The sequence below is a fragment of the Peromyscus eremicus genome, chromosome 12 (genome assembly GCF_949786415.1).
Source record: "Peromyscus eremicus chromosome 12, PerEre_H2_v1, whole genome shotgun sequence".
Lineage (NCBI taxonomy): Eukaryota > Metazoa > Chordata > Mammalia > Rodentia > Cricetidae > Peromyscus > Peromyscus eremicus.
Genome location: NC_081428.1, coordinates 50768458 through 50790032, shown reverse-complemented (window position 1 = coordinate 50790032; position 21575 = coordinate 50768458). Strand labels below are relative to the sequence as shown.

The 21575-nt window shown below is 41.6% G+C and overlaps 1 protein-coding gene across 3 annotated transcripts in view; it reads right to left on the bottom strand.

The window, feature by feature from the left end:
- Positions 1-21575, bottom strand: part of Gramd1c (GRAM domain containing 1C) — a 92321-nt gene that overhangs the window by 9372 nt on the left and 61374 nt on the right. For all 3 annotated transcript variants that reach the window (XM_059277638.1, XM_059277639.1, XM_059277640.1), the window contains 4 exons: positions 16128-16260; positions 12392-12554; positions 5266-5403; positions 748-866 (listed from right to left, as the gene is read on the bottom strand). In XM_059277638.1, the coding sequence (XP_059133621.1) occupies positions 748-866; positions 5266-5403; positions 12392-12554; positions 16128-16260 (553 nt within the window). The remainder of the gene's footprint in view (positions 1-747; positions 867-5265; positions 5404-12391; positions 12555-16127; positions 16261-21575) is intronic.

Here is a 21575-nt window from a genome sequence, read left to right as displayed (position 1 = left end):
GAAAAACTGTAGACACGCACAAGACGGAAAGAGGGTACTCGAACCCTCACGAGCTCATCAACTCCCCTTAACCATGTTAACTACTGCCCTGTCTGCTTTCTACTGAGCCCCTCTCTGTCCTCTGCCAGCCTCCCTCCTCAGTGCTAGTGTTCAAAGACATCTGAGGTATTAATATAATTTTAGACAATACTTCAGTTTACATTGTTATAAACTCATTTGTATGTACCTTCTAAAAATAAATATCCTTGGCCAGGTAGTGGTGGTACATGCTTTAATCCTAGCACTTGGGAGACAGAGGCAGGTGGATATCTGTGAGTTCAAGGCCAGCCTGGTCTACAGAGCCAGTTCTAGGACAGCCAGGGCTACACAGAAAAACCTTGTCTCTAAACAAACAAACAAACAAACAAACTAATAAATAAATAATCATCCTGTCTCTAAAAAAATATACCTGCAGGCTGGAGAACACCGCTCGGTGGTAGAGTGCTTGTCAAGCATGCCTGAGATTCTATGGGCCAACCACATCAGTGTTCCTCAGCTCTCACAGATTCTCTCCGGCAGGTGCTCTATTTGACCAGACATGGGAGGCTATGCTTTCTGGGCTTTAAAGCCCCTTCTGACCTGTGACAGACAGTTCATCATCCCTTGCCAGGGGTTGGGTGAAACTGTCTCAAAAGTTATTGCCTGTGGCAGGAATCATCTCTCACGCTAGGGGCATGACTCCTCTGGAAGCCTGACAGAGTCACATACCTGTTTTTCTGTGGCGGCGGTACATTTTCCTATAAGTGGGTTACTGAGGACTATAGTGTAGGTCATGGTTCTCAGCTGATCGCCTCCAGACTCAATTTTCCAGGGGGTACATGCTACATCTAATCAGAGCAAACACAGAAACTTTAAGTTGAATCAAAGGTGTAGTTTGGAAATTATACAAATATTTAGAAGCAATCCTTTGAGTATCTGTCAAAGTTTTACTACATTTAGAAAGACAACATCACATACCATTGAGTCTACCATTCAGCACATGCTATAAATACAATATGTTTAAGCATTCATTAAAAAAAAAAACATACACTTAATTTTAAAGTACTTTTTCAAATTATTTGGTCATACATTGTGGAATATTATTTTAAGATGTATTACATTTGTTTATGCTGTGGAACATTTGTTTTAATGATGCAAAGATTTGTTACATTCTTTTATGTTGCATTTAACTCTGTGAAGCTGTGTTACTGTGCCTGTCTAAAACACCTGATGGGTCTAATAAAGAGTTGAATGGCCAGTAACAAGGCAGGAGAAAGGATAGGCGGGGCTGGCAGGCAGGGAGAATAAATAGAAGGGGAAACCTGGGAAGAGAAGATCTAATAGTAATAGGTGCTGGTTACCTTGGAAAGGTCACAGTCACAACAGAACCCAGTGGCACTTTTTAGAGCTTTATTAGGAAGAAAGGGGAGGAGGGGGAAGGGGGAGAGCCAGGCCTGGTGGGGGAGGGAAGGAGGGATGGAGCAGAGCAGAGAGCAGAGAGAGAGCACAGAGCAGAGAGCGTGGGGGTCTGCATCCAGCTTTTTAAGGCTGGTACGCAGTTGCCTGTGCTGGCTGATGACATGACATAAGACACCAGACCTGGAAGAGTGAGGACAGGATCAAGGAACAAGAAAAGGGGTAGAGGAGGACGCAAGGGTCTAGCTACACAGCCAGACACAGAGAACAAAGTAAGGAAAAGACAGAGAGAAAGGTAAAAGCCCAGAGGCAAGAGGTAGACGGGATAATTTGAGAAAAGCTGGCTAGAAACAAGCCAAGCTAAGGCCAGCATTTATAAATAATAATAAGCCTCCATATCTAATTTATTTGGGAGCTGGGTGGCAGGCTCCCCAAAGAGTAAAGAGAAAAGAGCTAAAGAGTAAGAAAAAAACAAACAAACAAACAAAACCCAATAAAAACCAAAAACAACAACAACAAAAAACCAGTCCAGGAAAACACAAAAAAAAAAATTCACTGTTCATCAGAAACAGGCTCAACAATTGTCATTGAATCCCATTATTGAAGTTCCATTCGATTAAAATAAAGCAACAATCAAGATCTATTTTCCCATGCATGTTACACTTGGATTTTTCGCATGTTACCAACAGGGCCTACTCAATTATTATTTGCCAGAACATCCTCTGATTGGCATCATATTGGAAGAGTCAGTCCTCCCTCAATACTGAAGTAAAGTTCTTTGTCAGATAAAACATCAAGAATAAAATTGCAAGAAAATAGCAACAGACAAAATAATACACTGTCATTTTTTTTATGTAGCTAATGTTTAAAAAATGAAAAAGATAGGAGTTGAAAAACAAAGGATGTAAGTTGGTGAAGCTTTACATGAGTGTGGCTACTGTATAATACTAGAAGTAAATTCTGTAGCAAAACTAAGAGTCTCTCTGCACTGCTAGTGGGACTGTAGAACGGTGTGATCATAGAACACAGAGTGGCTGAGCCTCAAAGAAAATAAACCAAGTCACCCTGTGATGCGACAATCTGCTTCGAGACAACTAACCTAGAGTGAGCAGAAATCAAAGTGAGGACTTCAGTGGATGTTTGTTTATGAATGGCCAGGGCAGTGCTTCTTTCACAGTAGCTAAAAGTTACTTATTATTATTATTATGAAGTGGCCTGAGTAGTTAAGTTCACAAATATAAAAGGTGGAACTATGGTCCTTCAGGATCTGGAGCCAAATGGAGAGTTATCATTTACAGGTTCGGTTTCCATTTGGGTTGAAGAGAATGGTCTGGAGCTGAATGTGGTGATAGCTACACAGTGATGAACGTATGTAATGCCTCTGAACTGTACGCTTATAAATCATAAGCTTTATATCATGTACATTTCATCACAACTTTAAAATCTGGGAAGCCCAGGTAAAGCAAATATGGATGTTATTATACTAGTCATGTAGCTTCTCTGAAGATTTACATTTATCTAAATGAAAAATATTTTAAATTGAGTTTTTAATTAGAAATGATGCCATGCAACTGTAAATAGAAATTAAAGAGACTGCCAATTTAAAAGTTCCTTATTAAGATAAATTAGATCTATGGGGCTGGTGAGATGGCTCAGGAGATATCTTAGTTATTGTGTTGCCATGATAAAATACCATGACCCTAGCCCCCAGTGACATACTTCCTCCAGCAAGACTACACTTCTTAAAAATTCTACAGCCTCTGCAAACAGCACCACCACCTGGAGACATGGTATTCAAATGCTGATTGGGGACATTTTTCATTAAACCATTACAGCAGGTAAAGATGCTTGACACCGACCCTGCCAACCCAAGTTTGATTTTCTAAACCCACAAGATGGAAGGGGAAAACCAACTCTTACAAGTTGTCTTCTGACCTCCACACATGCACACACAAGTATACATGCACACTGTAAAAAAAGAGAAGACGGAGGAGGAGGAGGAAGAGGAGGAGTAGGAGGAGGAAGAGGAGGAGGAGGAAGAGAGAAAGAAAAAAATACTAGGTAGCAGGTTCTATGAATAACAGTATGAACTATAGTCATGAGCAAATTATCCTTTGGAGAAAAGCCTCTTGACTCATTCCAGGACTACCCTGTAATGTGCCTATAACTGTCCAGGCTTTAGAGGAAGCCGGAAGCCTTTGGTTCCCAAAGCTATTTATGATACCAGAGAGTGGATCTAATCATCCATGTTGAGGTCAGATAGATACTAGACAACAAATGCAGTTGTACTGCAAAAAGCAAACTTTTCTTCATATCAGTTTTAATAACCTGTGCTCCTTCCAAGACATAAAAAGGCCAATGCCACATCAGCAGCCGTTGCTTAGCAAATACGGGATGGACCATACCTAACTCTTCACAAGTATCAAGTCCTCCAGACAGAAATGAATATCAAAGTACAAAATGGATTCAAAAGAAATGTAGTTAAATTAAATATGAGCCACTGGGCAGAGGACAACTTACATCTCCTAGATATTCCATATTTTAATGGGAAATAGAAAAATTATTCTTAAAGCCATGAAACTCAGGATATAATCACAAAGTTCCATATCAACAGAATCCCTTTGCTACTCTACTGTGAATTAGAACATTCATTTTGGGTCCTGGACTCCGTATCATTGATCTTACCTATGGACACGTACTTGTGCTTTTGTGAAAGACTCAAATAACTTAATAGTTAACAAAAATCCCTAGGTTATAGAATTGATCTACTGACCATGTCCAATGGCTTACCTTGTACAAATGTCTACTGCTACTGTGTTCTAATTTTATGTGGTTGACTCTTAAAGTTAAAAAATATCTGGAACATTTGATATAAACTCACTTCTTAAACTTACTATAAATGTATTTGACATATTTAATGAAGTAGAACTTTTATCACATGAGCATTGAAATTCTTCTGAGAGTGTAATCAGCTCCATAAAACTGTATGTTTTGTTATATTGTAGGCACTGTGATCAGAAGGACAAGCTCCATTATTTTCACCAAGGAAACACACACAGGCACTACTATTCCAACTAATAGATAAAACTTATCTGCATCCAAAATCAGCCTCCAGGCTTTACCCACCTACCCCTCCACAAAGCAATGACCACACTGACTTCGGTATCTCTGTAAAGAAATTGCATGGCACGCACACTTTGTATCTAGCTTCTTTTGCTTAACTCTGTGTCTATGGGATTTACTCACAGTCCTAAGTGGGAATTCATGGTCGTTTGCATTGGTATACAGAATTCCTTAGTGGAAACTTTAATTTGTTACTCTATTACTGATGGGTGTTTGAGATCATAAATGATGCTGCTATGATCCCACTATGTGTCTGTCAGAGTGCACACACACATTTCTGATGAACGTGTACCTCCGAGTGGAAGGACTGAGTCCAGGGACTAATAGCTGTAATAGATACTCCAGGCCATTTGGCCAAGTGGTTGCTTCAGTTTGCACTCCACCTGCATCCAGTTCTCACATAGTGGAACCCTTTCGAATTGGGTTCGACAACCGAACAGGTACTGATGAATAACTGCAGGTTTTTTTTTATAACTGCAGTTTTTTAAAGGCTATAAATCCAACTTTAAGTAGCACTTACCTAATTAAACAATTATATTGTTCACATGTGAATTTAACCAAACATTTAAATCCCAGTTTTAAAATCAGCACCTTATAATCAAAGTCTGTCTAATGCCCCCCAACCCACCCACCCACACACAACATCAGTGTCAACCCTCTAAGGATAAACCTCCCAAATTCATTATTAGGTAAGAACAGAAGACCAACCTATTATATTTCTAGAATCAGTAAATCTCTGCATAAAGTGTGATCTAGTGAAGAGCAATTCAAACATTCTCTCAGCACTGATGTGAAAAACTCGATTGATATAAAGTCTTCCTTGAAGATCTTTCTCAGGAATATTTTCTAGAAAAACAAAACACAAACCAGAGGAGAAGAAATTAAGGAAAGGTAATTTCAATATTTGGGGGGGAGGGATGTATTTTATTTTGGTCTTGATACAAAACAGATTTTAAATGTGATTGTCCTACTTTTGAATAATATTAAACATAAGCATATGTAGTTGACTAAATAAGATCACCATTTTCAATTGTTAAAACCCCACATGCACAGAAATACTTAACTGGAATAATATCAAACTCCTTCTATAAGATACCACGCAAATGAATGTTTCATAAGTGATAAAAGAAATAGTATCTACTATAGCCATTTCAAGTCATACCACTGAATACATTCAGGAAATATTAAGTCATCGGTGGTTCTATTTGCTGCATGCACTAATACATTGACCCAAATGATCTCACTTGGTTTACTGCTGGCTGCCCCAGACAGGGATCACTATATTCATAGTGTATTTTCAACACCCTACATTAAAGTGGGAATAACAATTCCTCCTGGAAAGTATTCTCCAAAACTGGATAATGTCCAGTGGAACAGTACTTCCTCCCCCTGGGAACTTGATAGTTACGTATCTGCTGAAAATTACCGCAGCAAATGAACTAATGTCTGTTCAGCTCTTCTGATGTTCACATAGTCCTCTACATGTCAGCCACTGCGCTAATCACCATCCAGCACTGATGCTTCTCAGTGCACTAATCACCGTCCAGCACTGATGCTTCTCAGCCTTATACTGTCCTTTGTGCGTATTAGAAGTGACATTATCATCTTCCTCTATGGTGGAGAGAGAATTGCCAAGATGCCAACCAAGGTCAGGAATGACTGCTCTGGAATTTGAATCCACTCCAGAACACAAAAAAAGTACCCTTCATCTTACATTGCCAGAAAGAGTCTAACTGAAAAGACCATAAAAAAGGGGGGAAAAATAGAAATAAAAAGGGCAGGAATAGAAGCCTGGCATATAATGGAAATGGTGGAAAAAACAACTCAAAATTGTAATGATCTGAAGACAGTGACTAGTTATTGTCTCAAGCCTTATCTTCCACCAATACACAATTAAAAAAAAAAAAAAAAACCATGACGAGAGAGCTCCCAACATCAGAAACCAAGCTCCAAGGGTTATCTGTGTGACGACTATGTCAATATTAACCTACAGGAACCAGTGTGGTTAAACAAGACATGGTCTACAAACCCAAAGAGCATCCAAGCCTTCCCCCACCACTGCTGCTTGCTCCCTCCCTATTGATTTGTGTGTAGAGCATTTACAAATGCCATGTAGCTACCGATTTACCTTCCTCTTGTAAAAACACCACTTACAGGCAGAACAATTCACTGAAATTTCAAAGAGCTCCTTGGGTGTAGAAATCATCGCTGAAATTAGGCAATTTGCTAAAGTTCTGTAAGCTAGCCTCCCTGCTAGGCTTGGGAAGGAGCTTTCACTGACACAGAGGTATTACATGTTCATGATAAAAATAAGTCGAATATCACAATGGAAGCAAACAGCTATAGGTGATTCAATAGAATTCAATCAATCTGAATTCAAAAGAATTCAGAAAATCCTTTCTACACAAGGATCCAACCCAAAACACTACATTGCACTCAGTTATTATATCTCCTTAGTGGAGTCTAATCTTGGGTTCTAATTGTGCCTTCTCATACTTTATGCTTCTTTGTTATGCCCTTGAACCCTGGAAGAGTGCTAGCTATGTTATTTTACATAATGATCTTCAATCTGGGCTTGCCTGGTGTTTTTCATGAATAAACTAGAAGAGCGGTTTGGGGGAAAGAATATTGTAAGGCTGTAGTGCTCTTGGATGTTGTGAATGATGCCGTGATAAAGCTGAGCAAGGAAGGGATGCTAGAAGAAGCCCTGGCTTTTATCTGAGGGGGCACATACCCCAGAAAAGACTAATTATATATGCAGAAGAGTTCTGTATCTCCCACATCCCCGTTAATGTCTGCTGGGTTTTTGTTGGTTGGTTTTCTCGATGATAGCCATTCTGACTGGGGTGAGATGGAATCACGATGTAACTATTTTGGGTTGGTTGGGTTTGGGATGTGGGGGGTGGTTGTCTGGTTGTTGCTCTGTTCACTTGTTTGAGGCAGAGTTTCATAGAGCACATGCTGGCCTCAAACTTACTGGGTGGCTGAGGATGACCTCGAACTTCTGACCTTTCTGCCTCTGACTTCCTATTACTAGGATTGCAGGCCTGTGTCACCATATCCTATTTCACGCAATGCTGGGGACCAAATCCAGAGCTTGGGGAATGTGCTAGGCAAGCACTCTAACAAATGAGCTCTGCTCCCTAACCCATCAATGCAGTCTTCCCCTAAGAATGTTGAAGATTTTCATGTGTATTTATTGGCCATTTGTACTTCATTATTTGAAAAGTGGTTTTTCAGCTCATTTGTCCACTTATTAACTGAATCACTTGCTTTTTGGCCATTTAATTCTTCAATATTTTGTGGATATTAATCACTGTTGGATATGGAAAAGACTCCCTCTTATTCTGTTGGATGTCTTATCACTCACTGTTTTTTTGGTTTTTTTTTTTTTTTTTTGCTGCACAAATTTTTTAAAGTTGAATGCAATATATACCAAGTGCATCTGATATTTTCTCTATATCTAGAAGCAGCCATTTCTCTTAAGGGGCCCTGTTTTATAACTTCAAAAGTGAGCTTCTTATTCGTATTGAAAATGGAAAGATTATACTCTTCTAGTTTCATGTTTCTCCTAAGCCCCATTAGGTGATGGATTCTGAATTATGACTGATAAAAGTGAAATTTACTATATCAGTATCAGAAATTAATAATATAGTCTGCATGGAAATTTGCTCAAGGAACTAAGTAAATGAAATAAATTGTTCCTGCTTTGGGTTACTCATTTGTGAGATTTTTGACATTTCAATTCTCTCCAAAGAACACCACCAATAATATTGCTGTAGCATAGTGAGGTGACAGGTGGTATCTTTTAAATAAAGAAAGGACACTGCTCAACTCAGGAGCAGGGTACTTTTGTCAATATAGGGAAAAATTATTGCTTCAAAAATATCAGCTAAGGAACGAGGGAGGCAGTTGCTTTTCCAGAGGACCCAAGATTGGATCCCAGCACCCACACTGGGCAACTCACAGCCACCTGTAACTCCAGCTCCTGGAGATCCAAGGACCCTCCTACTTCTGTGGACACCAGCAGTTGCATGCACATACACGCACAAACACACATGATTTAAAACATTTTTGTAAAGTATCAGTTTGAAGGTAGCCAGCAGAAATAATTTGGAATGAGGCAAATGAATATAAGGGGAATACAGTAACATGAAACTCCAAACGTACACTGCCAGTTGTTTTGAGGATGCATAAAATTGTCCTACATAGATAAGGATTGAGTTGGGGAGGGCACATTGATTTTCTCCGTGAGACAGTAGCATGAGACTCTGTTTTAATCTGTTTCATCAGGGATGTGTGATGCTAGAGTAAATCTCTATGTCAAAATAATCCAGTGTTCCTTCCCCCAAACTGCAGCATAAATGTGATACAAAAGGCAGGGTGGGGTTTTCTCATTTTTCTATATGTTCAAAAACAGATCAAAGTGCTCCATTTTAGCCAGCGTGATGGTGTGTACATCATCCTAGCACCCCGGGGTCGGGGGGGGGGGGTGGAGGGCAGGAGGGTCCTGGAAGTCCAAGGCCAGCCTGAGCTACATGAACAGTTTCAGGACAGCCAGGGATACACAGTGAGACCCTGTATCAACAAATCTAACTAACGTACATCATCCTAGCACCCAGGGGTCGGGGGGGGGGGGTGGAGGGCAGGAGGGTCCTGGAAGTCCAAGGCCAGCCTGAGCTACATGAACAGTTTCAGGACAGCCAGGGATACACAGTGAGACCCTGTATCAACAAATCTAACTAACGTTTGGGCTAAAGGGAGCTGTGCCCAGACAGCTCCCTCTAACCCACATCAACGCCCTAATCTCCCGGTTTGGTCTACTCCAGTTGACCTTTCCCACTTTCTCCCTAGTTCATCATTTTATAACCTCGAGAAAAGAGAAAAACATAGTCATCATCATACTTATTTGAAAACTCAGATGAGCCTGGGATTTGAAACTCAATTAGGGAAAACAGTGGGACCACCTAAATCATTATCTAATGAGTGTCTAATAAGACACACTCACCCCTACACCTTAGGGACACTTTAGAGAAAACGCCCTGTAAATGCTCACTGGCAAGCCAAGCGGCGGCCAGCACCTGTGTACAGTAACTACACACTATTGTCTTTCCATTATTCCTAGATGTGTGTACAGCTTTCGAGTTTTAATGTTGCTTTTCCAGGAACTTAATAATGAAATGACTTTTTAAGGACAATTCTTAAGAGCAGGTTTAATGAAAGAGAAAATAATTCCTTGTTTGGTGTCACTTGCCTACTTGGCCACTGGGGGCCAGAATAGACCTTCCTAGAGTCAAGTTCAGTCAGGCAGCTCAGGACTCATTCACATCCACTCATCGGAAAGCACAGTACACAAAGCCTGGAAGCCTCGTAAGGCCGCGCTGCTCAACAGTCCCATCATGCCTACTGTACCGACTTCAGTGTCAGTCGGCGATCTTCATGTTTTCAAGAAACACTTCTTATAAAACCTACTGGGTAATAAATAGGACGCACCACAGGTTATGAGCACTTAGAGAAAATAGGGAGCATGGTTTGCTGATAACTTTCCCATCGACATCTTCTTTTTCGTTGTTGTTATATTCTTAACTATTTCCTGCTTCCCTCTTCTGCTGCCTCACCTCCTGGGTATTCATTGAGGAAAGGGCAAGGAGGTAGCTACCCACAGCCAGCAAGAGTGTCCTCACCAGAATGCAATGCTGCTGGGCCTGACCTGTGACTCTCGTCCCGCAGAACTGTAAGGAATTACATTGTTCTCTTCTGAGCCACACGAACTGAAGTATCTGTCATGGCCACCCATGCCGCCTAATATGATGTGTAAGCATGGAAGGGGCATACCAGGCAGGCTCTGTGTATGTCTGTCCTGTGTTATGAAGCCTAGGTACCCTCAGCAGCTGCGGCTGCTCCATGGCTGACTCCCCTCTTCCTCTCGGGAGAGTGGCCGGCCTGACTGATGTAAGTCATCCTCATTCTCAGCTCAGTCAATAGTCTTGTTACCTCTGTCTGGCACATGTAAGCGGATTATCCTCTAACTTGGTCGCCATCAGTGGTTATTTTGGTACTATTTTGGTCTCTCTGACTTGCTCTTTGTTTCTTTTCCCATTTTTTTTTTTTTTACAGTAGGGATATCAGGAAGGATGCTATTTGTTGAGCCCATGCTACAATATAAAGCCCACAATAAACATACCAGCCAGAGTATAACACATTTGATATCCAGAAGGCCTTTCTTTCAGTAAAGATTCTGGTTATTCACCATCATTAGGGTCTAGCTAAATCTACCGGTCTTCTAAAACCAAATGACTGTCTTTTACATTTCATTTACTTACTGTGGGGCAGGTACTTGGGCCATTGGACACATGCAGGTCAAAGCACAGCTTGCAGGAGTCCATTTCCTCCTTCCATTGTGTGGATTGCAAGGACTGAACTCAAGTTATTTGGCTTAACGGCGAGTACCTTTACCCACAGAGCGACATCACTGGCTCCATGAGCTATTTTTAAATGCCATATAGAGTATTATAGCAGTTGTCTTTCTAAAAACATTTCAACTACAGAATGTTCTTTAAAGGTGATTTGAACCGGGCGGTGGTGGCACATGCCTTTAATCCCAGCACTTGGAAGGCAAAGGCAGGAGGATCTCTGACTTTGAGGCCAATCTGGGCTACAAAGTGAGTTCCAGGCCAGCCAGGGCTACTCAAAGAATCCCTGTCTCAAAAACAATTTAATAAACAAAATAAATAAGTAAATGTTACTTGAAAATAAATTTAAATTTAAAAAATGTGCCAGGCGGTGATGGTGTACACCTTTAATCTCAGCACTAGAGAGGCAGAAGCAGGTGGATCTCTGTGAGTTCTTGGCCAACCTGATCTACAGAGTGAGTCCCAAGACAGCCAGGGCTATACAGAGAAGCCCTGTCTTGAAAAACAAATAAAACAAAAACAAAATTTAAAAATTCAATAGTTATTGATCCTAATGGAGACAGTCCAGAAGTAATTGTGAGGATGTGACCATGTGTCTACCTTCTAAGTTATTTTTAAATATTTCTCAAAAGTAATCTAAAATTTAACAGTAGTCAAAAGCATGTAACTTCACCCATACAGAATGGAATAATCATCTTCTAAGTAATCTTTTAAATAAAAAGAGTTGCTTCTAGACATTTTATTTCCTATTGGAAGCCACATGGTAATTTAAATTAATATTCATCTCAGAATGTGCAGCTGCCATGACTACTTGCTTTTATATATGTGTGTGTGTGTGTCCATATATGTTCGTATGTGTGTGTACACGTGTGTGTGTGTGTGTGTGTGTGTGTGTGTGTGTGTGTATCAGTGAAATCCAGGATGATTTTTTCCATGTGGTTCCTCAGAAGATATCCATCTTTATTTTTTGAGACATGGTTTCATCTCTCATTGGGACCTGGAGCTTGCTGATTAGGCTAGGCTGCCTGGCAGTGAGGCCAATGATCTGTCTGTCTCCACCTCTTTTTGTTGGGAGTACAGACCTGCACCACCGTGGCCACCAAAGCTGGGTCTGTCATGTGGGTGCTGAGGGTTGAACTCAAGATTGCTAGCACTGAGATATCTCACTGTGCCCTGAGTCGCTATTCCTGAAAGCTTTCAATTATAAGTCAATCTGATGGAGACTTTCAAATTCCAGGCTTTGAGAGGCATGAAGATGGGCCAGACTGACAAACCGTTCTCCTGCGTTCTATACACATTCATTCCTTTTCTGGTTCTCTATAGGGCCAGGCTGCCACAAGCATATTCTTACTCTGCACACCCCTAACACAAGGGTAAACATTAGAAGCCATGCCTGGAATTTTGTTAAGTAAATTCTTTACCTTCGTCAACAGAATCTGAAGTGCTGCTTTTGTCCAGAGAAAGGTACTCATTCTTATTCAAGTCCAGTGATTTGGAGGACGCTCTGCTTAACCTCTTTCCCGAAGCCAGCAAAAGGCTTTTCTTCAGATGTTTCTCACTCTGAGGCTCTTCTTTTCCTAACCCCTAAAAGACAAACAATTTGGTTTAAAAGTCAAAAACTTATTTAAGCTTAGGTCTTAAAGTAAGAACTTTATTATTAAATATTAAGAGTAAAGGCTTGAAATTCTGCTTTTTGAAACATGTTTACAGCATTCTTTTAAGATTGACTGCTACCCTTGGCATGTTAGTAGATATAAAGGTCTTCCTAAAGGATTCTCACACAGTAATGAAGGACAAATTATGAAGAATATCATATAAAAGGGACTCAAAGAAAGTTAACAGCATGTGAGTGGCTGGAGCAGACAGGAAAGGGGACAGAAGGAAAAAATAAGGGACAATCAGGTCCTTGGGGTTGGCAAGGGAGAGAAGCCAAATCCAGTTTGTTTCCTTATCCAGTGCCCACTTCTCACCCGTCTGCTCTGGAATAATCTTTTTGTACACTGTGAAGATTTGTCACTTGGATTGGTTTAGTAAAAAAGTTGAACAGTAATAGCTAGGCAGGGTTTTCAGGGCAGAGAGGATGCTGGGAAGAAGAAGGGCAGAGACATGGAGAGTCTCCAGCCAGAGACGGAGGAAACAGGAAAGCAGCATGGGCAGAGTAAGGGTAATAAAGCCACAAGGCAGAAAGCAAATGAATAGAAATGCATTAATTTAAGTTATAAGAGCTAGTTAGAAACAAGCCTCAGCTATCAGTTGAACTTTCATAATTAATAATAAGTCTCCATGTTGTGATTTGGGAGCTGGCAGGAGGGACAGAAAAATCCACCTATGTCCATCTCTCAAAATCAATAACTGAAATAGAATTGGAAAGAAAATAGAGAGATAGAAGTCACCCAGGAGTGTGGTGGGGAGAGGAGAAAGTGACTTCACAACAAACTGGTCCTACTGGTCCTATTGAGAGACTAAGAGATAAGGAGTTAAAATATACCAAAATATGACAGGTATACTTTCTGGGCATGTTTAATAAGGACGTGTCATTTCAATAGTAAATTAAATGATGGACATTAAATATAAATGCTATTGTTATGTTGCAACTCAAACAGAATTAACTGTAGTTAGTAAGATAAGGAAAGAGTCTGTATTAAATATGCAGAAACATTCCTTTTTTACACTGTGTGCTCACAAATGAAAGGACATACAAAACACATACTCAGCCCTTCTCCTTTCTGAGCTAGAAGATGCTTGCCTGGCACTGAACAGTCATTCCGCTCCAGAGAGGACACAGCTTTCCACTGGCCAGTCGGGAAGCTGAGTGGTAACTGGAACCCAGGTCAGAACTTACTAAAGCGTTAGACTGCCCTACCCAGAGAACTGATTCTTCAAGCAGAGAGTACAGCCAAAATCAAGAGGTGACATATTTGGGAGTTCCACAGGAGAAAGCAATATGCTTATTTAGCAGACCCAGGGCCTCCGGAACAGCTGAGCAGAGCTCCATACGTGTATTTCTCCTCCTGTTAACTAAATTATATATCCTATTATAGGAATACAGATACCCACATGAAAGGTAACAAGTGTTGGATTTGTATTGTTTTTAATCTTCAGATATTTTCCTGTATTTTCCAAGGAATATTATTCTATAACGAGCATGCTTCTATTTGAAAAACAGTTGTTTCTGATTTTTGTTATTTTCAATTTGATGAAAATAAAACATCAAACAAAGTGAAAGACAGACAACATTTGCTAACTTCTAACACCCGAGACTCTCACCATAATGCTCCTTGGAAAAAAGACCCAGCTTCCAAAACTTGAAAACCTCTGTCCTAAACATCAAGAAGTAAGTGACTGGTCTATTGCATTCTCTTACACCCCATTCACTACTAAGAGAACAGGCAACTTCTTTTAGGGACAGCACTAGAGGTAAGAACCAACAGGCTAAGTATTCCCAGAGGAGCCATAGCAGACGGGGGTGGGGGGAGTCAGAAGGACTAAGACCCAGACTGGAGTCCTGAGAACCCACTCCTCTAGTAAGACTGCAAGAAGCCCCCATCTTGTTACTTCCCCTGACTGAGTGTTTCACAGGCAAAGATAAACTTCCAGAATGGCATTCCTTGTGCAGTAGTAGATCCCTAAGTGTCTATTACTGGATACGTTTTATAAAAGTAGGCTGACATAAATGTTTGATGAAGGACTGTTGTCTAAAATAAGTGTGGAACTCGGGGGGGGGGGGGCTTTTCACGAGAATAAATTCTATGTCAGTGTTTCCCCAACATTTTCCCAGAGGAGATGCTAGGTGCACCTGAGGGGTCTAAAAAAAGGACCATTGCTAAGAACATGCAGGCTCACTTTCAATTACAACACTCTATGGTTTTAGGACACTTAAGGAATGCTAGGAATTGTTCTCAGTACCTTCATAGCTACCAATTTTTTTTTTCTTTCTGGTTTCTTGAGACTGAGTTGCTTTGTGTAGCCCTTGGCTGTTACAGAACTAGCTCTGTAGATCAGGCTGGCCTCGAACTCATAGAGATCCACCTGCCTCTGCCTCCTGAGTGCTGGGATTAAAGGCATGTGCTAGTACCGCCCAGCTTCATTTCACTGTTATTTTAGAAATTCTGTGAGTTTTTACTCTCACTGTATAATTGAGAAAACAAAGGTGAAGGAAGCTTAAGCAGTTAACTTACTTAACCTGGTGCCATTAGCAAGTGGCAGCGGCAGGGTGTGCAGCTCAAATGCTGCTCTAAAATCCCGTAAATCCAGCTGCAGGCCCCAAACAAGAAAAGCTGTGTTAAAGCACTCAGTGCTTAGAAGGTGGCCTCTAAATACCATGTTCTTCCCTAAGAAAATGGTACATCAGGAAAATGATGTGCATGGGACACACTGCCATACCAGGAAAAACCAGGGGGGCAGGGGAGCATGAGAGATTACTGGTCATTAAAAAAAGAGAGCAGCCCCTCTGCAGGGGCTGCCACCGGCAGAGGGGACACACTGAGTGTCCAATGACAACAGTAATCATGAGCCCATAGCCCTAGCCCTACGGAGAGTGAGGAACTCTGCTCACAGACTGAGGTCAGTCTGAGATACATGGCAAAACCCTGTCTAAAAAAGTCAAAATAATAATCATGACTCCGAGTGACTGAAACTCAATAAAATTTAAAACCAGTATACTTATGATACTGGAAGAAAATGAAGCTCACCAGCTAATTGAAAAGTCCAGTCATCAGCTGGGTTGTCCTCTTTAATGTGATAGCTAAGAAGTTTCTCCTAAAAGGAAGACAGGACATGTTCTCTGTGCTCAAGGCCCATCTCTCCCCATTCGAACCAGATTTTCTCCACCACATGCATTCCTTCACCTTGGGGAAATCCTGCTGACTACAGATTTCTGTGTCTTGTTATATTTTAAACAGTACTTAGTGTCTTGATATACGTTGCTTAGGGACCTGTTGGTCGCTTGCGCCCTACCCATCTTTGAAGAATACCACATGCTTTCCCCCACATAACCTCTGCTACTTAGAGATTTACACTCTCTTCCTAAAATAAAGTAGCAGCCAGACATCCCAAGCTTTTCAACATTTTGAATAGCCTGCATTTTTCGTTGATCTCATAGTATGATTAACACATATCAGTCTCAGGTGTAGGTCTTAAGGAGCAGCATATACTAACTTTTTTCGGTGAGTTTCCATCCAGGGACTCGGTTTCCGAAACTCGGCTGATTGACTCCTGCGTTAAGCTGATGGCCTTGGAGAACTTTTCATCTCTTTCGCCGGAGTCATCCACACTGCTTCTTCCTGGACTTCTATAGGAAACACAGCATTACAGAAGCATAAGGTCACCTCTAGGCATACAGTCCTTGGTGTTCCTCTCTGAGGTCTTTGCTAGTCTGAATCAACTCAACAAAGAATAGCTTGTTACAGTGTAACCAGCTCCCATTATAACAGCTATCCTTTTAGAGACACCAGCTGGCTTTATTCTTGAAAATAAAACATATGCTCCCATGCAAATCCATACATCCAGAAACTACTGAAAATATAATCAAGTACAAATAGCCCCAGCAGGAGCTGATCAGATGCATATGGTTTGTTTAAGGTCGAGTTGTAAAACCAGAGCTTCAGCGGTTTAGGAAGATGTTTGGGTTAGATGCCCCTGGGCACCTGAAGTCAATTTTACAAGTCTTGCTTCTGACATAGTCTCAGTGGAGGTGGCCAGGCCCTCTAGGAGGCGGAAGCTCCTCATGTCTGAATAGAGTGGCCATCAGTCAGGCTGAGTCCTCACACAAGGACTCGAAAAACAAGGGGCTGTGGGAAGGGAAATAGGCCCCTCCCTCGGAGATCCAGTTTGCATTTCCTTCTAGCTGAGGGTCAAGAAACTTCAAGACAAACAAGAAAATCAAAATTGCTGGCAAAGAGCCAGGTGTGGTGGCACACACTTTTAACTCTAGCACTCAGGAGGCCGAGGGAGGCAGATCTCTGTGAGTTCAGGGCCAGCCTGGTGCACAGAGCTGGGTGAGTTCCAGGACAGCTAGGACTACACAAATCCTGTCTCAAACAACAAACAAACAAACAAAAACTACCTGTAAAGATAGTACAAGGATGTTCAAACAAACCATCCGTGCTTAGTTAGGATGAGAATGTTTATAGCCTGCGGTTTAACTGTACGGACATTCCTCTCATCCCCAGATCTAAGCAACACACCACATGAAGTCACATTATAGTTTCTTTTACAAAAGAAAATTCTTTAAGTGAAACAACTAGCCAGCTCACATAGTCTCACTTAATCTCTAAGACTTAACTTTTAAACTTTGTTCAGCTTTAAGCTTTGTGATGATTATAACCTTTAAACAGTATAACTTTGAAAATGTCCATACCATGAATACACACATCCACTGTAAAGAAAACAAAGCATGGCTCTCTTGAGAAGCCCCACACCCATGTTTTAGATGTGTTCTTTTGTCCTAAAAGGTAGATCTCTCTTTTTGCCCCACCCCCGTGCTTAAATCTAAGCATGTACAAGCTCCTATCATCCTATCTACTTAATAAACTTGCTTTGCTCTGGTCCGTCCTGAAATTCTTTTCTGTGGTGAGGATCCAGCTTGACCTGAGTTGAGGTCCCTAAGGGTACTGTGGGCTCCTCAGGCTACTGGCTGCTGAAAGCCCCCCATTGCTGCTGACACGCCTGTTTAACCCTGAGAACAAGCTGTAGAAATACAGCTTTCCCATGGTTGTAGAGCCAAGACCACAGCAAATGTTCTAAGGTCTGCTTTTGTTTTCCCACGGTCAGCTATTATATATAAGGAGCATAACAAATCTAACTTCCAGTAATCTATCATCAAATATTATTCCCATGTAATAATTATTATGTATACACATAAATTTAAATAAAAGTATCAGCCTAATGTCTTATGCAATATCACCCCAATGGATAAATTTAAAAAGCTAAAAGGTATGTCATTCCTGTCCTAGATAGGGTTGCTATTGTTGTGATGAAACATTATGACCAAAGCAACTTGGAAAGGGTTTATTTGGCTTACACTTCCACATCATAGTTTATCATTGAAGCACGTCATGACAGGAACTCAAAAAAAAAAAAAAAAGGGCAGGAACCTGGAGGCAGGAGCTGATGCAGAGGCCATGGAGGGGTGCTGCTTACAGGCTTGCTCCACATGGCTCCATATGGCTCAGCCTACTTTCTTCTAGAATCTAGGACCACCAGTCCAGAGATGGTACCAGCCACAATGGGCTGGGCTTTCCCCCATCAATCACTATTAAGAAAATACCCTAGCCGGGCAGTGGTGGCGCACGCCTTTAATCCCAGCACTCGGGAGGCAGAGCCAGGTGGATCTCTGTGAGTTCGAGGCCAGCCTGGTCTACAAAGTGAGTTCCAGGAAAGGCACAAAACTACACAGAGAAACCCTGTCTCGAAAAACCAAAAAATAAATAAATAAATAAATAAATAAATAAATAAATAAATAAATAAATAAATAATAAAAAATACCCTAAAGGCTTGCCTACAGCACTATCTTATAGAGGCATTTTCTTTCTTCCTTTTTTTTTTTCGAGACAGGGTTTCTCTGTGTAGCTTTGCGCCTTTCCTGGAACTTGCTTTGGAGACCAGGCTGGCCTCGAACTCACAGAGATCCGCCTGCCTCTGCCTCCTAAGTGCTGGGATTAAAGGTGTGGCACAACCGCCTGGCCGAGAGGCATTTCCTTAATTGAGGTTCCCTCTTGTGGTGGTTTGAAAGAAAATGGCACCCAAAGGGAGTGGCACTATTAGGGGTAGTGGCCTTGTTAGAGGAAGTGTGTCACCATGGGGGGAGGGGCTCTTTTGCTCAAGTTTCCCTCAGTGTGACAGTCAGTCAACTTCCTGTTGCCTGCAAGATGTAAGACTCTCAGCTGCTCCAGCCCCACGTCTGTCTACACACTGCCATGCTCCCGGTCATGATCATAATGGACTGAACCTCTGAAACTGTAAGGGAGCCACCCCAATTAAATATTTTCTCTTTAAAAATTGCTGTGGTCATGGTGTCTCTTCCCAGCAATAGAAGCCCTAACTAGGACAGACGTTGGTACCAGTTTGACTGGGGTATTACTGTGATGGGCCTGACCATGTATTTGTTTGGAGGAATTTGGGTTTTGGTGTAGGTTGAGTTTTCTTTCCCAGCTGCCAGTCCCAAGTAACCACACAGAGGCTTATATTAATTACAAATGCTCGGCCAATAGCTCAGACTTGTTACTAACTGGTGCTTACCAGTTAAATTAACCCATTTCTATTAGTATAGGTGCTGCCATGTAGCTCATGGCTTTACCTGTCCTCCAGCATGTCTTGCTCCCTCTGTGTCTCTTGGTGACTCCATACTCTGCCCTTCTTCCTCCCAGCATTCTCAATTTGGCTGTCCTGCCTATATTTTCTGCCTGGCTACTGGCCAGTCAGTTCTTTAGTAACCAATGAGAGTAATATATATTCACAGAAGGATTATTCCACAGCATTAAGCAGTAGAAGGCTTTAAGCACTGCTTAATGAGCCATGCCAGCAGGAACAGGAAAGACAGTTGTGCTAAGAGTTATATGAACTATGGGGAGCCCACTTGATGTTTCAGAGGAGAAGAGTTTTAGTATGTTGCCTAGAGATTGTTCTTGTGATATTTTGGTGAGGAAAGTGGCTGCCTTTTGCCCTTGTCCAAAGAGTCTGCCTGTGTCTAAAGTAAAAAATTTTTTTATTAATTCCATTGGCAGAGGAAAACTCAAAACAGCCTAGTATAGATTCTGTGTTGTGGTTACTAGTGTTAACTCTAATAAAGACATATAATGAAAATTTTGAGGAGGAAAAGAGCACCAGGAGGTAGAATAGAGCTAAATTCTGTGTTCAAGGAGATACACGGTTTAAGAAATGGAATAAAGGGAGTGGTGACCTCAGGGCAAGATCCCATTCAACTAAGTTTCCAACTTGTGAAAAGGAACTAAAGAAAAGCTTAGAGCCAGGTGTGGTGGGGCACACCTTTAATCCCAGCACTGGGAAGGTAGAGGCTTTCAGATCTCTGAGCTTGAGGCCAGCCTAGTCTAGAGACCAAGTTTCAGAAGAGCCAGGCTTAGGCAGTGAAGCTGGTGAAGATGTAATTGAACTAGGGGGCCATGTTCCAGCCCCAGGAAGCAGCAGAACTTGGCAGCTTCAGCCACATGGTTCTGGCTTTAGAGTTAAGGATAGAAGAAACGGGCTATGGAATTTGCCTCTACATTTAAGGAAAGCTGCTGAGGCCAGGCATGTGCCAGTGGTGTCCCTGAATGGAGGCCTAGAGGGGCCATTTTGTGAAGCTGTGAAGTTGAAGCCTAGATTGCCTTGGAGAAGCCAAGATATTAGAGATGAGAAAGATACCTGGCAAGGAGAGCTGTTAACAGGGAGTGGAACCAGTCCAAGAGAAAGAAGTGTGTTGCAGTAACAAAGCTGAACAGAGTTGGAGATCTGAAGAGTGTTTTGACATCAGACATGGAGATGCAGTTTGGAGTTTGCCCAGCTGGTTTTTGTTCTTGCTTTGGTCCAGTATTTCCTCGCTATGCTCCTTTCCCTACATTTGGAATGGTAATGTATATCCTGTGCCATTATATCTTGGAAGTATGTGATCTGTTTCTTGATTTTGATTTATAGGGAATTACAGTTGAGAGATTGCCATATATCTCAGAAGAGACTTTGGATTTGAAACAAGTTTGAGACTGTTAAAGACTATAGAGACTTTTAGAACTTTATAGAAGTTGGACTGCATTTTTGCTTCAGGGGCCAGGAAGTGGAATGTGGTGGTATGAAAGAAAATGGCTCCCAAAGGGAGTGACATTATTAGGAGACGTGGACTTGGAGGAAATGTGTCACTGTGGAAGCCGGCTTTGAGGTCTCTTTTGCTCAAGTTTCCCTCAGTGTGACAGTCAGTCAACTTCCTGTTGCCTGTATAATGTAGGACTCTCAGCTGCTCCAGCACCACATCTGCCTATACACAGCCATGCTCCCCACCATGATGGTAATGGACTGAACCTCTAAAACTGTAAGCTAGCCCCAATCGAATGTTTTCCTTTATAAGAGTTGCTGTGGTCATGGTGTCTCTTCACAGCAATAGAAACCCTAACTAAGACACCTCCTCTCAGATGACTTTAGCTTATGTCAATTTGACAAAAAAACGAACCAGCACAAGCCCTATTTAACTCTGCCCAAACAATGGTTAGCAGACCAGCAGCCAGCTCACTCCTGGATAGGCAGAATGGTGGGCCTCCATGGGGACTGAGAGAATGAAAAAATATGGATCCTTGAAATAGCTCACCGTGGGACTATGGACATCTCCAGAGTTTAAGGAGGATGGAGGTAAGAACAGAGAGAGGAAAGGAACAGAAGGAAAGCAAGAATGAGATTAGAGAAAAAGAATATGGAGAGCTGAGGAAGTAAAGGTTCAAAGAACAAGCAAGAGGGAATTGGGCATGAAGATCCTGCTACACACTTACTTAGGAAACAGTCAGCAGGAGAAGAGAACGCAGCTTCACCGGTGACCCTAAATGTGTATGAAACACTTGCTCAAAATTTTTATTCTTTTCTGATTCAGAGACCACAAAGTCCACAAGTTGGCAGAGATCTTAAAGC